Source organism: Sus scrofa, chromosome 14 (assembly GCF_054392235.1).
Source record: "Sus scrofa isolate SSC_HxYL_T2T_F1_AM1 chromosome 14, Sscrofa_HxYL_maternal_Yorkshire_Landrace_v2.0, whole genome shotgun sequence".
NCBI classification, from domain to species: Eukaryota; Metazoa; Chordata; class Mammalia; order Artiodactyla; family Suidae; genus Sus; species Sus scrofa.
In genome coordinates, this window is record NC_139396.1 from 80,995,778 (window position 1) to 81,012,770 (window position 16,993).

The following is a 16,993-nucleotide window of genomic DNA, read 5'->3' on the forward strand; positions in this document are numbered from 1 at the left end:
TCCTTCAAGCCTATCAATGACAGTGCTCCCCCTAAGACAACAGGGTCTCTGGTTCCCAAGAAGAGTAAAAGGGAGAGTGTTGCAAAATGACGACTGATCCAAGAGGCAGCAGCATCGAGAATCAAAGCCAGTGCAAAAGGGCTCCCAGAAGGCTCAGCAAAGCCAGAGAGTCCAGTGTCAGAGAAAGGATCAGAACCCAGGGAGCACAATACCATAAGTCAACTATACTTTCATTTAAAAAGAAGACAAGGAGTTCCCGTCGTGGCACAGTGGTTAGCGAATCCGACTTGGAACCGTGGGGTTGCGGGTTCGGTCCCTGCCCTTGCTCAGTGGGTCAACGATCCGGCATTGCCACGAGCTGTGGTGTAGGTTGCAGACGCGGCTCGGATCCCGCGTTGCTGTGGCTCTGGCCTGGGCCAGTGGCTACAGCTCCGATTGGACCCCTAGCCTGGGAACCTCCATATGCCATGGGAGCGGCCCAAGAAATAGCAAAAAAATAAATAAATAAATAAATAAATAAAAAGAAGACAAAAACAAAAACAAAGAAAAGCAAAAACATCAGTTCTCACCTAAAAAAAAAAGGAAATAACGAGGTCTTATTGTATAGCCCAGAGAACTATATATAATATCCTGAAATAAACCATAATGGAAAAGAATATGAAAAAGAATACACACACACACACAAGCTGAATCCCTTTACTGTATACCATATACTAACACAACATTGTAAATCAATTATACTTCAATTAAAAAAAAAGAATTTAAAACAAACCAACAGGGAGGCCTGGTAAGCTCATGTCTTGGAAGCTGAGCACAAGAACCCCAGCCCCCCTTCCCCCAGCAGCTGCTGGCCAGCGCCACCTTCTAAAGGAGCCAGCCTGCCCTTGGGCTCCGGAAATGTGCTAAAGCTGGACTGAATAATGCACCCTCCACAAATCTGTTCCAGTCTTCCCTGCAACACAGCCCCTGACCTTGTGCTCACCCCTTATGCAGCCTGGACCTATGACTCCAACGAAGGCAGCACAGCAGGGGCCCATCTCAGAAACAGTAGAGATAATACAATAGCAACTGAGACTAAGACTTGGAAATTAAGGAGGAGCAGGAAATGAGGGGAAGGGGAGAAGAAGCAAAACAAATACAACAGCTATCAAGTACAAGCTCGGGATGCATCATTTAAAATTCCAAACTCCCAAAGTCTCCATTGAGAAGCATGTGCTTCCCCTCTCGGGGTCTGCAAACCCTCACAGGCACAGATGCAAAGCGATGGCGAGGCTGTTCAGCCCACTGTGTTAAGGGCACAAGCTTCTGTTTTGCAGGAGAAACACTGATGTGATTCAGATAAGGAATCAGGGACCTGGATTAGGATGTGAGGGACAAGCTTAAAGCAAACCAAGATTACAGGCAGGGTGGAAGTTAGAGACAATGTCAGCAAGTTTCTGACAAAAGCAATGCTTTACACATTAATAGGAGAGATTATGATGTACTCATATAAATGACTCTATCAGACCTTTCCCACAGTTCTCCACTGAAGGCCGATTGTCCCATCCCAGTTTCCACAAGGAAGGACGCTAAAATCCAGAGAGATTAAAGGACTTGCCCAGGGTCTTGACTCCCAGTCAAGGTTAACCATCACTTACCCAGTAATTGATCACAATTTAAATGAAATTTGCAATGTATCTCTGTGCTTCGCTTAGAAGGGGCATGGGTCAATGTTTCAGGAATTCACCATACATCTTGATAAGTGATGAAAATCACGAGGGATGGGATGTGGGAGGTGCTGGGGTGGGGGCAGGCCCAAGAGTCGGCCTGGGGGTGCTGACGTCCCCACATGCTTCATCAGTCCCCTAAAGCCACTCCAAGCTAAGATCACAATGATGTGCTTTGATATGGGCAGCTGACATTTTTCTCTTATGAACTGTGTGAATGGATGGCAGAGGTTTTAGAAATGTTTGCCACTTGTATTGACCTTGAGGAGTTCCCACGGTAGCTCAGTGGTAACGAACCCAACTAGTACCCATGAGGACTTGGGATCGATCCCTGGCCCCAAGGATCTGGTGTTACTGTGAGCTGTGGTGTAGGTCACAGATGCAGCTCAGATCTGGCATTGCTGTGGCTGTGGCGTAGGCCAGCAGAATCAGCTGCAGCTTCAGGTCAGCCCCTGGCTCCTGGGAACCTCCATATGCTGCAAGTGTGGCCCGAAAAAGCAAAAAAAAAAAAAAAAAGAAAAGAAAAAGATCTAGACTGTGCAGTCTCTACAAAGAGGGTATTCGCAAGCAAAAGCAACTTTAAGACACATGACCTATCCTCACTTTTCTTTTTTTTTTTGTCTTTTTTTTTTTTTTTTTTTTTTTTGTCTTTTTGCCTTTTCTAGGGCTGCTTCCCGCGGCATATGGAGGTTCCTAGGCTAGGGGTCGAATCGGAGCTGTAGCCGCCGGCCTACGCCAGAGCCACAGCAACACCAGATCCAAGCCGAGTCTGCAACCTACACCACAGCTCACGGCAACGCCGGATCGTTAACCCACTGAGCAAGGGCAGGGACCAAACCTGCAACCTCATGGTTCCTTGTCAGATTCGTTAACCACTCAGCCATGACAGGAACTCCTATTCTCAGTTTTCTAATGCAACCACTGCCTAAGCCTCCCTGTGCAGGCGTTTTAAGAGCACTACTGGCTGGGAAGCAATTCTCCTGTGGGTTTAAACCAGTGCAACTCAGCAAGTCTTTGTTCCTACTATGGGTCCAACATAAATGATAAGAAGATAAACAAAACAAGAAATTCATCCCAGACTAATGTAAAGGTACACACAAAAGAGTGGGTTTCTCCCCACTAAATTTCTGGTTAACCCACCCCTTCCCTGGCTTTGTAATGATTAATAATTATTCATCTTACTGAGAAAGACAGTCTCCTAAGTTGAATAGGATTTTTTTTAATGGATCTTATGCTCCTTAAAAAGCAGAATACAGGAGTTCCCACTGTAGCACAGTGGGTTAAGAATCCAACTGCAGCGGCTCAGGTTGCTGCAAAGGTGTGGGATCCATCCCCAGCCCGGTACAGTGGGTTAAAGGATCCACTGTGGGGGCGGTCGCAGCTGTAGCTGGGATTCAATCCCTGGCTTGGGAATGTCCATGTGCTTCAGGTGCGACCATGAAAAAATAAAATTTTGGAGTTCCTGCTGTGGCTCAACAAGTTACGAATCCAACTAGTATCCATGAGGATGCAGGTTCAATTCCTGGCCTCGCTTAGTGGGTTAAGGATCCCACAGCATTGCTGTGAGCTGTGGTATAGGCTGCAGACTCAGCTTGGATCCTTCATTGCTGTGGCTGTGGTGTAGGCTGGCAGGTGCCGCTCTGATTCGACCCCTAGCCTGGGAACCTCCATATGCCACAAGGGCAGTCCTGAAAAGCAAAAAAAAAAAAAAAAAAAGATGCAGAATACAATTTTCAAAGTAGAGTCAATATGAATATATTCCTAAGATCAGCCTAAGGTCATTAACCCCTTTGGGACATCCTGTTTTTCTCTGAGACCTATTTCGCCCAGAAAAATGGATAATATCAATACCATTCTTTTTTTTTTTTTTTGTCTTTTTAGGGCTGCACCCACGGCACATGGAGGTTCCCAGGTTAGGGGTCTAATCGGAGCTACACCAGCTGGGCTATGCCACAGCCACAGCAATGCCAGATCTGAGCCGCATCTGCAACCTACACCACAGCTCACAGCAACACCAGATCCTTAACCCACTGAGTGAGGCCAGGGATGGAACCTGCAACCTCATGGTTCCTCGTCGGGATTCACGGTTCCTAGTCTGATTCATTTTCACTGTGCCATGACGGGAACTTCCTTGATACTTTTCTTATCATCTTGTGCTTTTCAAAAGTTTCCAAAATATTTTCATATAATAAATATCCAAATGAGTAGATTTAGATGATCCCAGATCACCAACTCAAGAAAAACTAACAGTTGGATTAAAATGATAAGACGCTGTTCATTTTTTCCCTGCAAATGACTATTTGAGGCGAGTAGAGGAACACAAAAGCTACAGTGTTGGGAGCCCAGCCTACACTCCCCGAGTAGAGGAACACAAAAGCTACAGTGTTGGGAGCCCAGCCTACACTCCCCGAGGCCAAGTGGGGCTGGACAGAGATGAGATCATGAGTGTGGGATCAGTGCAGACCCTGCCCTTCGTGCCAGGGCCCCACAGCTGGAGGCCACCCCTGGCCTGGGAAACCCATGTCCTACACACACTCCAGAGCGGCCTGAAAAGAGACGGTTGGCGAAATTCAGCAAAGGTAACACCTCGGCCAGGAAGCTGACACAGCATTTCTATAGATAGAGAACTAGTCTCTCTTCCTCGATGAGGGGCAGCCTATTTTATATTACAAGTGTGGAAATCAATACTTGGGCACAGTATCTTTGAAATTATTATACCTAGCAGTAAACCCTGCAACTGATAAATTCTAAATTAAAGGATTCCTCTCATCTTCTACCCACTTACCCAGCCAGCCAGCCAGCCTATAAGATATTCAGGGCGCATCTACTAGGTGCTGGTTACTTCTTGCTAATTGTCCTGTATTCCAGTTGCCAATTATTCTGATGAAACAACATCCGGACACTTCAAAAAATTCTTTTTCTCCACTGGACTACAGGCTTCTCAATGGTATGGACAACACTGTACATATTTCTTTTAAATCTAAAGGGCTACACAGTATCAGGCAATGTGATTTGTGCATTTCAACAAACTTTTGAACTGAAACGAACTTCTTGAACTCTTGGTTGGCTTCAAAAGATATAAAAATTGCAAACAACACACGTGGTAAATCCACACACTGGATGCCTCAATATAAAGTATAATAAAGAGGGAGTTCCCTGGTGGCTCAGCAGATTAAGGATTCTGAGTTGCCACTACTATGGCTCTGGGCACTGTTGTGGCGCAGGTTTAATCCCTGGCCTGGGAACTTCTGCATGCCATGGATGTGGCATATATAACGTAAACAATAGAGAGTTTAATTCAGGAGTTTCCATCATGGTGCAGCAGAACAAATCCAACTAGAAACCATGAGGTTTCAGGTTCGATCTTTGGCCTCACTCAGTGGGTTAAGGATCTGACATTGCTGTGAACTGTGGTATAGGTTGCAGACGAGGCTCGGATCCCGTGTTGCTGTGGCTCTGATGTAGGCCAGCAACTGTAGCTCTGATTCGACCCCTAGCCTGGGAACCTCCATATGCCATGGGTGCAGCCCTAAAAAGCGGGAAAAAAAAAAAAGTTTAATTCAATTCATTAAGAGTGGAGTAAACCACAAGCCTACTACATAGATGAGAGGTAAGGCAATAAACCAGAGAGCTTCTTTAAGCTGAAGGAATTTATACTGAACTTGGAAAAGCAGGTTAAATACATAACAAGCCATAAGAGAAGAAGTGGGAAACAGTAGATGGTTCCAGGCGTCCAGGGAAAGCTGGGGAAGCACTGCTGGCTAGATCTGAAACAAAGGGTAATATGCTGACGTGGAGAGGGCTGGGGGCAAAAAGGACAGATTCCATCGTGTTCTTTGTGGGCAGAATGAAGTGTGCATAAAAGAATCAGAGCATCTGTTTTAGGGACTAGTGGCCTGTTGATGGAAGGCTTGGAAAGAAATGCTAAGAATTTGCTTGCAGGACAATCATGGGTCTTTGCACAGGGCACTGAGACCTAATCCCTGTGCTTAGGGAAGATTATCCTGGCAGCAGTGCACTGGCCCAAATGGCAGGAGGTACTGGGCAGAGAAATACTGACACAACCAAGTGTCCGGACTGGGAAGACACAGGAAGGGCTGAGGTGCCTTCAGAAGAGGCATCCTACAGGTGGCTGAGATGCTGTGAGGGTGGCCTTAATTTATGGGGAAAGAATATAGGCTTCACCCTTGAGGACCAGCTGATACATCTTTAAACACCTTGCTGCGTACACTGCACTGCCATGCACACCAGTGGGGGCTAAATAAATGTTCCTGAATGGATGAATAAATACAATGGAATGAAGAAGAAACAGATACATCAGGGTTCCAAGAAAAGAATTCTATAACCAAACAAAGAGAAACAGAATGGTTGATAAAAGTCAAGGTAATTTTAGGTCCCAAATCTCTTATGTGAGTTGAATGGAGATTATCTACGCCCAAGGTCAGCTGTCTCAAATTTCACTATGTCTGGCCCATGGCTATCATGAAAGGCATCACGGAAATAATAATTGTCTGGGGTTGCTAAAAGAGTAGATCTTAAAATTTTTCATCATAAAAAAAAATTTGTAGCTATGTAAGGTGACAAATGTGAACTAGATTTACTGTGGTGATCGTTTCACAACGTATACAAATATCAAATCATTATGTGGAGCACCTGAGACTAAATAATGTTAGTGGCAATTATATCTCAATCCAAAAGGACTGTGTTAACTAAAATATTGCCTTCCACAATGTAAGCTATTACACATGCAAAGGATAAACAAGCACAGAGAACTCTATTCAATGGCCTATGATAAACTATAATGGAAAAGAATATAAAAAAGAGTGTGCATGTGTGTATATATATATTATATATAATATGTACTATATATATCTTAATTACTTGGCTGTACAGTAAAAATTAACACAGCATTGTACATTAACTATACCTCAATTTAAAAAAATGTTTTTGGCCGCACCCCACAGCATGCAGAAGTTCCCAGGCCAGGGATCAAATTCGTGCATATATACATTCTTTTTTTTCATGCTATCTTCCATCATGTTCTAACCCAAGAGATTAGACATAGTTCCCTGTGCTCTACGGTAAGACCTTGCTGTTTATCTGTTCTAAATGTAATAGCTAGCATCTACTAACCCCAAACTCCCCATCTATCCCACTCCCTCCCCTCTCCCCCCAGCAAACAAGTCTGCTCTCCATGGCCATGATTTGTTTCTGTTTTGTTTTGTTTTGTTTTTGTCTTTTGCCATTTCTTGGGCTGCTCCCGCGGCATGTGGAGGTTCCCAGGCTAGGGGTCCAATCAGAGCTGTAGCTGCCAGCCTATGCCAGAGCCACAGCAATGCAGGATCCGAGCCGTGTCTGCAACCTACACCACAGCTCACGGCAACACCGGATCGTTAACCCACTAAGCAAGGGCAGGGACCGAACCCCCAACCTCATGGCTCCTAGTCAGATTCGTTAACCACTGCGCCACAATGAGAACTCCAATAAAATTTTTTAATAGGAGTTCTGATCGTGGCTCAGCGGAAATGAATCTGACTAGCATCCATGAGGACGAAGGTTCGATCCCTGGCCTCGCCTAGTGGATTAAAGATCCAGCGTTACCTTGAGCTGTGGTGTAGGTTGCAGAATTGGCTCAGATCCTGCATTGCTGTGGCTGTGGTGTAGGCTGGCACCTGCAGCTCTGATTAGACCCCTAGCCTGAGAGCCTCCATATGCCGCGGGTGCGGCCCTAAAAAGACAAAAAAAAAAAAATTAATAAAAAAAAATTGCCTGCCATATCAGTAAACAAAGGATGTTGCAGTCAACAAGCAACCACATTAGAGCCACCTGTACAAAAACAAAATGCCCCCACCCCCACTGCAGCCACCTCTAACCGGTGAGCTCTGAGGAGACTCAGGATGAGAAGCACAGGATTCTGGCCCCAGAGAGCTGAGGTGCACATCGATGGAATGATTTCAGTGACTCTTGCATCTTCCCATACATAGAAAAGCACTAAATTCCTTAACTTGAGATGGTGGCGTTCTTCTATTAACAGTAACCTTTTGATGTCTTATTTGGCCTTTGCTGCAAAAACTCCTATTTAACCTGGCTCCCCCCTTACCTCTTCAAAACCATCACTCAGCATTATCTGAGATACTGTGTCCCAGGCTTACATCCTTAGTTTTGTCCACTGAGTTAAACATAACTCTCAACTTTTAGGTCGTCCTTTTTTTTTTTTTTTTTTTTTTCAGTCAACAACTGAGATACACAAGCTTTTTCGTCGGAAGATTTATCATCACAAAACAGCTTTCACAAATCTAAGTTTCCAATGTATTAGAAACAGAACTCCCAGAGTAACCATTATGGTTCAGGGGAAATGAATCTGACTAGTATCCGTGAGGATGCAGGTTGGATCCCTGGCCTTGCTCAATGGGTTAAGGATCCAGCGTTGCCATAAGCTGTGGTGTAGGTCACAGATGAGGCTCAGATCCCGCGTCGCTGTGGCTGTGGTATAGCTCAGATTCAACCCCTAGCCTGGGAACTTCCATATGCTGCAGGTGTGGCCCTAAAAAGCAAAAAAAAGAATGAAAGAAAAACAAAGAAACAGAACTCCCAATTTATCTTTATCTTTACTTTTTTCTTATTTTACTACCATGAAATAGTATTCCTGCCAGTATTTTAGTAAGACAAGGCATACCTTCATTTATAAATGCAAAACACATATATTCCCCTGTGTCAAAAATAAAACCTAATAATTATGCCAAATCATGTTATCAATCTACTTGCAAATTAAGAGACAACAGGTACGAAAAAGAAAAGGTAGGTTGGTGTGCGTGTCACAAAGCCAAATTTAAGGTCGGGTTCTCCATTCAAGACACAATTCACTCATTACATGTAGATATTTTTTTCTTGTCTTTTTTTTTTCTTCTGTCTTTTGTCTTTTTAGGGCCCCACCCGAGGCATTACGGAGGTTCCCAGGCTAGGGGTCCAATCGGAGCTACAGCCACCAGTCTACGCCACAGCCACAGCCACAGCAACGCCAGATCTGAGCCACGTCTGCCACCTACAACACCCCTCACGGCAAAGCCGGATCCTTAACCCACTGAGCGAGACCAAGGATTGAACCCGAAACCTCAAGGATCCTAGTCGGGTTTTTTACCACTGAGCCACGATGGGAAGTCCATCAATTAATACTTCTTAAGCAGAGGTGAGTTATGCAGAACCATGGGATGAAGCATGCTTAATGGGAACAGCTCTGCAAAAAGGAAGAGAACCCAAGGCCTAATACTCTGCTCCTGTTTCCTGCCTTCCACACCTGTAAAATAAGCAGGCCAGATTCTGTGATCTCTACTGTCACTTAAAACTGTCAGGACTCCGATGTAACTTAATCTGGCAGACTGCTGTGTTGCACTTCCAGAAGTTTCCAGTCTTGATTGCATTTCTCTGAGAGTTCAAACGCATTTGCAAATAACAAGTCTCCCCATGACAGACAGGCACATGGCTGGGATTGAACAGGTAGAATTTTACAAATGGACTTGCAGGATGAGCACAAGGCAAATGTGACTGAGAAATTAACCTGAAGTTGACACGGGAATAAGAATCTAGGACTATTTATTTCAATTGACTCATTTGAGACCAGGCCTCCTGCACCTATGCTTTCCCTCATACAGACCAAATAGAATTTCTCAGCAGCTGCACCTGGCGAATGCTCTTGTCCATGCCTCACCAGCCAGAACTCAAGAAGGTCGACCTCTTGATCATTTGAAGCGTCACTCAGCAATAAGTTCCGGGCTTCTGTTTACAGCGAGCTATGACCAAGCAACCCTGGTGTTCTCAGGAGGGCCCATGGCCTCTCCCATCCATTTCTGAGCCATGCTGGGGGAGGCAAGTGGCCAAAAGGAAGGACAACAGGAAAAAAAGGAAGCAGACAGAAAACCAATGGTGATGTCAGCAGCCGAGCATGTCAGCGCCTTCCAGAGCCAGAGAGAAATAATACTTCACACACTGGTCAGCCCCAGTTCTCCTTTCCCACTTCCACTTGGTATGAAAAATGGGAAGCTGATTACAAAGTCTGTGCTCAAAGAAGCAGCTGGTAAACTCTCATTTCAAAAGAGAAAATGGATTCAGAATGGTCAAAGCATCCATGGCAGGTATTTTAAAAAGGGCATACTTGTTACACAAAAGATCCTTGCTAAGGAATTTTTCCTACAGTGATTAAAGTCAAGAACAACAACATGTGATAAATTCATTTGAGTAATAAAAATAAATAAATAAATAAAATTATACAAAGTTGTGGGGGGGGAAAAAAGAACAACAGAAGGCTAAAACAACAACGAAGGCTAAAGTCTTCCACTACTAAAAGGTGCTGGCTGAAAAGCAGCTGGCCATGGGTACCACCCCCCCCAAACCCCTGTCCCAGGACCCTCCCTAGCCCCAGGGTGACTGTCAAGGTCGTCTCAGGAAGCTGCTTTGCATGAGGACCCAGCATATAAACTGAATTATTATCATCATTATCAAAACAATCATTCTAATCTGGTCTAATGACCTTAATCTAAATTTTTTTTGACTCAAAAATTTTGTTCTGGGCCAGTCTTTCGATCTTTTTACTTAAAGGTCATCACTGGACCCTCTCTGAAGATCTTTCATTAAACTTTAACCAAAATCATAATAAAATTCCAACATCAACAATCTGAACTTGCATCCTTCTTGGATGAAAATTTTAAGAATTCTTTTTAAAAAGGAAAAGTTTCAATGAACATAATAAATGTGTGCTTCTTTTTTTCTAAAGTCCTAAAGTTTGAGTAATCAGCAAGTATTATTTTTATCATTTACTGAAACAATAACAGTTTGCATGCAGTTTTCTGGAAATAGATATCAGCTGATGAACATAGTGCAGACATGGATTACAGGAACAGAGACACCAAACACCCTGGCCTGTGTTGGTGGGATGACAGGGGTATTCAAAGTTCTTTTTCTTTTTCTCCTTTTGTGTGTGTGTGTTTAGGACCCCACTTTTAGCATGTGGAGGTTTCCAGACTAGGGATCAAATCAGAGCTGTAGCTACTGGCCTATGCCACAGCCACAGCAACACCAGATCTGACCCATGCCTGTGACCAACACCACAGCTCACAGCAAAACGCCGGATCCTTAACCCACTGGGCAAGGCCAGGGAATCAAACCTACATTCTCAAGGATACTAGCCAGGTTCCTTACCAAAACTCCTCACTCATACTTTATAGTCTATAACTATGGAGGGTATATTATTACCAATGATCTAACATAGGTCTGCTCTGAACCACAGCTTTTCTCCAGAACTTCAGTTTGGCCAATGGTTGAGAACACAAATGTGAGAGGCAGGCACACCACAGGTTTGTTGGGTTTTTTTTTTTGTTTTTTTTTTTTTTTTTTTTGACCACAACCTTGACTTGGCGAGGGATCGAATCCCAGCCACAGCAGCAACCTGAGCCATAGCAGTGACAACACCAGATCCTTCATCCAAGGAGCCACCAGGGAACTTCCCTGGCTCTACCCTTAACAGCTATAGACTTTGGAAAAGAAGCAGTTTTGTACAGAGAAAATGAAGGTTGTGAGTATCTGCCTTACAGAGGTTTGGGGTGGATTTCATCAAAGCAACTCCTAACAGACTGCCTGGCCATTGCAGCCTCTAAAAAACTGTACATATCATCATTCTCTCCTGGTAGCAGTGATGTCGTCAATTTGCAAAGTGACTCATACCTCGAGATGTGCTCAGATCTTTCACCTCATTGGATCCTCGGGCAGCTCTATCAGTCCAAAAAGTCATAGCCCTCATCTTTCTTTTTTCTTTTTTTCTTTTTTTTAGCTGCACTCAAGGCATACGGAAGTTCCCGGGATCTTCTCAGGGATTGAACCCAAGCCTCAGGAGAGACAATGCTCGATCTTTAACCCACTGTGCCACAGCAGGAACTCCCTTTCATCTTTGTTAATAAACAGATAAGGAAACTGAGGCTCTAGGTCACACAGCTTAGAAAGCAGATCCAGGCCTTTTTTTGCTCAGTGACAGAATTTCAAGTGACCCTCAAAAGCCTTCACGGGCCATGCTGGGGCTTAATAACATTAAACGCCTTTTCAAATACTCTGCTATTCATACTTGAATCAAATCAAACTGATTTTTCTACATCACTCCAAAATAATTGGGTTTTGATTAGTAAAAAGAGCAGCTCAGGTTATTATTTAGAGAGTACTGTGTATTTCAGCACTGGGCTGGGCACTTTAAACCCACAGCAACCCTAGAGGTAGCATTGTCATTGTCCCCATCTCATAAATGGAGCAACTAAGGCACATCTCAGGATTGAGATGCAGGCTGACCATCCCCAAGCCCAGCTCTTAAGACTCTGGTATTATCCAAATCGCATTTGCCTAACTGACCATACATTTTGCAAAGGGCTTTCACACACAACAAAACTAGGCACAGGGTGGGGACGGGTGAGTAGTGTTCTCTTCTACATTTAGGAAACGGGGGCTCAGAGACGTTAAGGGCTCTGTCAAAGTTAGTGGGTCCTCTTCTGGCCCAGCAAGAACATACAGCCAGCACCCCTGACTCCAACGCTCTTTCTCTTCCCAAAGTCTCAGGTTCCTTTGCACGCATTTCAAAAGCGAGAGGGTAGGGGAGCTCTTGCCATTCCTGAAAAGCAGCCGTGCACTTAATGGCCCTCAGCGTCACCCCCGAGCTTTGACAGCGAGAGCCGTGCTCCGAACGGTGGAAGCAGAGCGGTCTCTCGGAGCCTGCGTGGGCGTTACTACCGCGGAGGAAATGGGAGGTGAGATTGTCCGCAAAGCAGCCCCCTTGAGGCGGTGCCAGCACCACGTCCCTCATTCCACCCCCGAACCCCTCCCTCCACGTCCCAGATGGGGTGAAACCCGAACCCCGGCTGGGTGTCCCGACTCAGTCTGGGGGGGGGGGAGAGGAGGGGAACAGGGCGGCGGGGTTGTCCCCTTGTCCCGCGGGCGTGCGAGTGAGGACGCAAAGCGACGGAGGGAGCAGTCCCCGCATGCATCCAAACCTGAACGCGCCCCTTCCTGGGCCACCAGGACACACGGGGGCGGAAAAGACCTGGACAGCTCCCCAAACTGAAGCTCCAGGGATCTCAGCCCAGCCTTCGGGGGGAACCTGACCCGACATCAACCCCAACTCTGCACACCACGCGCCCTGCCTCAGTTTCCCTCACCCCACAAGGGTGCACCGAACCCAAGTTGTCAACAGAGGCGCACCCCAGATCTGCACCCTCCCCGCCCGGCTTCTGCCGGGCCGCCGTGACAGCAACCCCTACCTGCGCGGTGGCCCCCGGCGCCACCGGCCGGGGCGCCCTGGGGATCCCCGCCCAGCATGCGCCCCGCCCGCTGCTCCCGCTCCGCCTCCGCCGCCTCCAGCTCCTCAGCTGCCGGCCGCTCGGTGCGCCCAGAGGCCCGACGCAGAAGGAAGCGAGCGGCCAAACCGGACGGGAAGTGGGGAGGGGGCTGGCGAGGAAGGGGGAGGCTCCTTCCTTCTCCCGGGCGGGGCGGGCGGTTTCCTCTCCAGCTTCAGCCCCGGCACGCGCGCGCGCACATACACACGCGGGCACACACGCGCGCGCGCGCGCTGGGGCGGGCGGGGCTGGTAGGCCGGCAGCTTGTGTCCCGGACCTCAGAAAGTTTGCTTTTCACTCTCGCTCTTTGCTGGCCGAGAACCAGAGGGGAAGTGCGGTGGGGAGAACGGGCGTTTGGGGAAGAAGAGACTGAGAGGCCTTCCTAGAGGGAGAGGGACGTCCGCAAAGCTGCCTCCCAGACACAAATTAGGGAAGTGGCCGAAGAGCTGATGGACGTGATCGAGGGGATATGTTTAGCAAGGGACGCGGGGAAGGAGGACGTGGGGAAAGAGCGGGGCGAGCAGTTCAGAATGAAATGAGACCCACTGTTTGAAGCTCCTGGCAGCACTGGACGGGTCCTTCGCACGTTAGGCAGCCAGCCCAGGACACAACTGTGATCCGTGCGGAGCCCTTAAGCCAGCCAACTCACCTCCTCCTCCGTCACGGTTCATTCTTCGTTGGGGGAGGCACCTGGAGCATCACTGAGGCTGCAGCTGCCAGAAATGGTTCTTGCCCTTAGGACGCTCCCCTCCAGGGGAAGATGAACACCTGCTATAAAACTTGGCATGTGAATACTCTTGTGTATGGGATGGATGGTCAGGGGGACTTGCCCAATAGCACAGGGAACTCTAACTGGGTATTCTGTGGTAAACTATATGGGAATGGATATGTGTATATGGGTTACAGAATCACTTTGCTGTACAGCAGAAATTAACACAACATTGTAAATCAACTACACTTCGGTAAAATCTTAAAAAAAAATAAATAACAGGAGTTCCCGTTGTGGCTTAGCAGGTTAAGAATCCATCTAGTATCCATGAGGATGCGGTTTCCATCCCTGGCCTTGCTCAGTGGGTTAAGAACCCGGTATTGCTGTGAGCTGCAGTGTATGTGGCAGATGTGGCTTGGATCTGGTGTTGTTGTGGCTGTGGTATAGGCCAGCAGCTACTGCTCTGATTCAACCCATAGCCTGGGAACTTCCATATGCCGCAGATGCGGCTCTAATAAGAAAAGGGAAAAAAACAAAAAAAACACTAAATAGCAGTACAGTTGAATTTGCCATGGCCAGAGGTTTGGCACAAAACATTGCAGAAGTTTGGGATAAGAGGGAGTGTTGTGAAGAGGGGTCAGAAGGGCTCCCTGAGCATTCTCTTGTGGCACAGTAGGTTTAGGGTCAGCCTTGTCTCTGCATCGACTCCGGTGGCTGTTGCAGTGCGGGTTCAGTCCCTGGCCAGGAAACTTCCACATGCCGTGGGTGCCACCAATAAAGGGGGGGAGGGGTCCAAGGAGGGAGGGACAGGAAGAGAGAGACAAAGGAAAGAACGAAGGGAAGGAGGAAGGAAGAGAGGCTGGCTCCCAGGAGGAAGGGGAAGGATCTTGTTACAACTAAAGAAGGCTCAAGGTCTTTCGAAAGATTAGACCCTTGTGAGTGAAACACCTGGATGTGCTTAAAAGTCGGAAGGTTGTGGGACAGAATGACTATGAAGGTTGATATGCAGGACGTGGGAAGGTGGCAGAGGAACAAAAAGTTGGATCTGCCCGAATGTAATGAGGTAGACCACGAAGCAGTGATCCGGATTCAATACTGTAGTCTCAGAGACTGGAGAAAGCCCTGTGTGTCACCTAGATGAGGCAACCATGGGGCAAGAGGGGACCTCCGCTAGAGATGAAGTGGAAGTGCCAGAGCTGCGGGGGTATACTGTTAAGGAATTATCTAAAGGCTTAGGGAGGTTGAAATCTTAGAGGGGATTTATCACATAAGACCTGCTTACTCACGCCGAGAAGTTCCAGAACATACCCCAGTTCATCAGGACTCTGGGAAATAATTTGCAACCCAGCCTCCCTGGTCAGTCTTCTCTGTAGGTCAGAGATGACAGTAGGAACTGAACCACTGAACTGGGATCCTTAAATGCAGTGGGGATAATTGGATCCCAGCGTGGCTGGGGCCAAATGGGGGTGATGAATTGCCCAGGGTGGGCATGGTTCCTGCAATGGACAGCAGAGTCAAAGCAGAGGTCAGCACAGTCTGACTTCCATAGACCTATGGACACTGAAAGTGAAAGAGAAGAGAATGCTACTCAATTCTTTTTTTTTTTTTTTTTTGCAGCCCCCACAGCATGTGGAAGTTCCGGGGCCAGGAATCGAACTTGCACCACAGCCGTGACCCTAGCTGCTGCAGTGACAGTGCTGGATCCTTAACCCAGTGTGCCACCAGAGACAAAAGAACTCTATGAAGTCTTCCTTTGGTTTTTATGACAGCTTCTTCATTCCCACATATTGCTGAAGTAATTAGGACTCTTACATCACAACTAACCAAAACCAGTATTCTCTTAAATTAAGTAAAAAGAAATTGGGGAGTTCCTGTCATGACTCAGTGGTTAATGAATCCAACTAGGAACCATGAGGTTGCGGATTCAACCCCTGGCCTCGCTCAGTGGGTTAAGGATCCCGTGTTGCTGTGGCTGTGGTGTAGGCCGGTGGCTTAGCTCCGAGTGGACCCCTAGCCTGGGAACCTCCATATGCTGCGGGAGCAGCCCAAGAAATGGCAAAAAGACAAAAAAAAAAAAAAAGAAATTGGGTGAGGATACAGCGGATATTTCATAGAGCCCAACAGCGTAATGAAGCCCATCCTCTGGAAAGATGAGCACCAGCTTCTGGAAAGCCACCAGGTCCCTGGCCATTTCACTTCTCCCTGCATTTTTCTGCATGTTTGCTTCTAGTCCTCCCATGTTCATAAGCCAGCCACATGCAAGGCCTGACCCCAGTTTTAAACCTCTACTGTTGAGATCCTGACTGGTCCAGAGTAGTTCAGGAGCCCCTCTCACTGCCATCAAGTGTAGCGAAGGAAGCAGGACCATACAGGAACATAGGAAAAGCACAGCCCCTGGAAAGCACCTCTGAATGAAGGGGTGAGGGGCAGGCAGGGGACCACCATGAGCTGGACATCCAACCCCAAATGTGTCTGCTTTAAACGTTGTCGTGGAGGTCCTGTTGTGGCTTAGTGGGTTAAGAATCTGACCAGTATCCATGAGGATTCACATTCCATCCCTGGCCTTGCTCAGTGGGTTAAGGAGCTGGCATTGCCGTGAGCTGAAATGAAGGTGGCAGATGTGGCTCGGATCTGGCATTGCTTGGCTGTAGTGTAGGCCAGCACCTATAGCTCTGATTCAGCCCCTCGCCTGGGAACTTTCATATGCCACAGGCATGGCCCTATTAAGGAAAAAAAAAAAAAAAAAGGAATTAAAAAAAATAAAACAAGAATACGGGAGTCTCTTAGAAGTTCCCTAATAATAGCTACTGTGTATTGAGCACTTATTACCAGCCAGACACTGTTCTACACAATTTAAACTTATTAAACCTATTTCATCTTTGGAATAACTTACACCCATTTTTCAGACTAGATAACTGAGGCACAGAGTTTGGAACTTGTCCACAGTCACAAACACAGTGAGAGGCAGAGGAAGGATTTGAACCAGCCAATCTGGTTGCAGAGTACACATTCCCAACCACGGAGACAAAAATGACACTTTGTGTTGCTTGAGTACAAATGATCGCTCTCCTTTCATACAACGAGACTTACACTTAGGTAAGAGGTCTTCACACTGGTGCATTTTCATGCATAATATCTCCCACCCCGCCCTTCCTGTACTTTTATCCCCAACAGTGGATCAGAGGGGAGAAGGTAGGATGTGACAATCTTCTATA

The 16,993-nt window shown here is 46.8% G+C and overlaps 1 protein-coding gene and 1 long non-coding RNA gene across 9 annotated transcripts in view; one reads left to right on the forward strand and one right to left on the reverse strand.

The window, feature by feature from the left end:
* Positions 1–13,171, reverse strand: part of DISC1 (DISC1 scaffold protein) — a 355,218-nt gene extending 342,047 nt beyond the window's left edge. For all 8 annotated transcript variants that reach the window (XR_014827880.1, XR_014827884.1, XR_014827881.1 and 5 more), the window contains exon 1: positions 12,995–13,171. Coding sequence is in view for 2 of the 8 variants with exons in the window: in XM_084996868.1 (XP_084852994.1) it covers positions 12,995–13,052 (58 nt within the window). In the remaining 6 variants the exon portion in view is untranslated. The remainder of the gene's footprint in view (positions 1–12,994) is intronic.
* LOC146396813 (uncharacterized) overlaps positions 1–16,993 on the forward strand; it is a 69,450-nt gene that overhangs the window by 23,782 nt on the left and 28,675 nt on the right. The window lies entirely within an intron of this gene.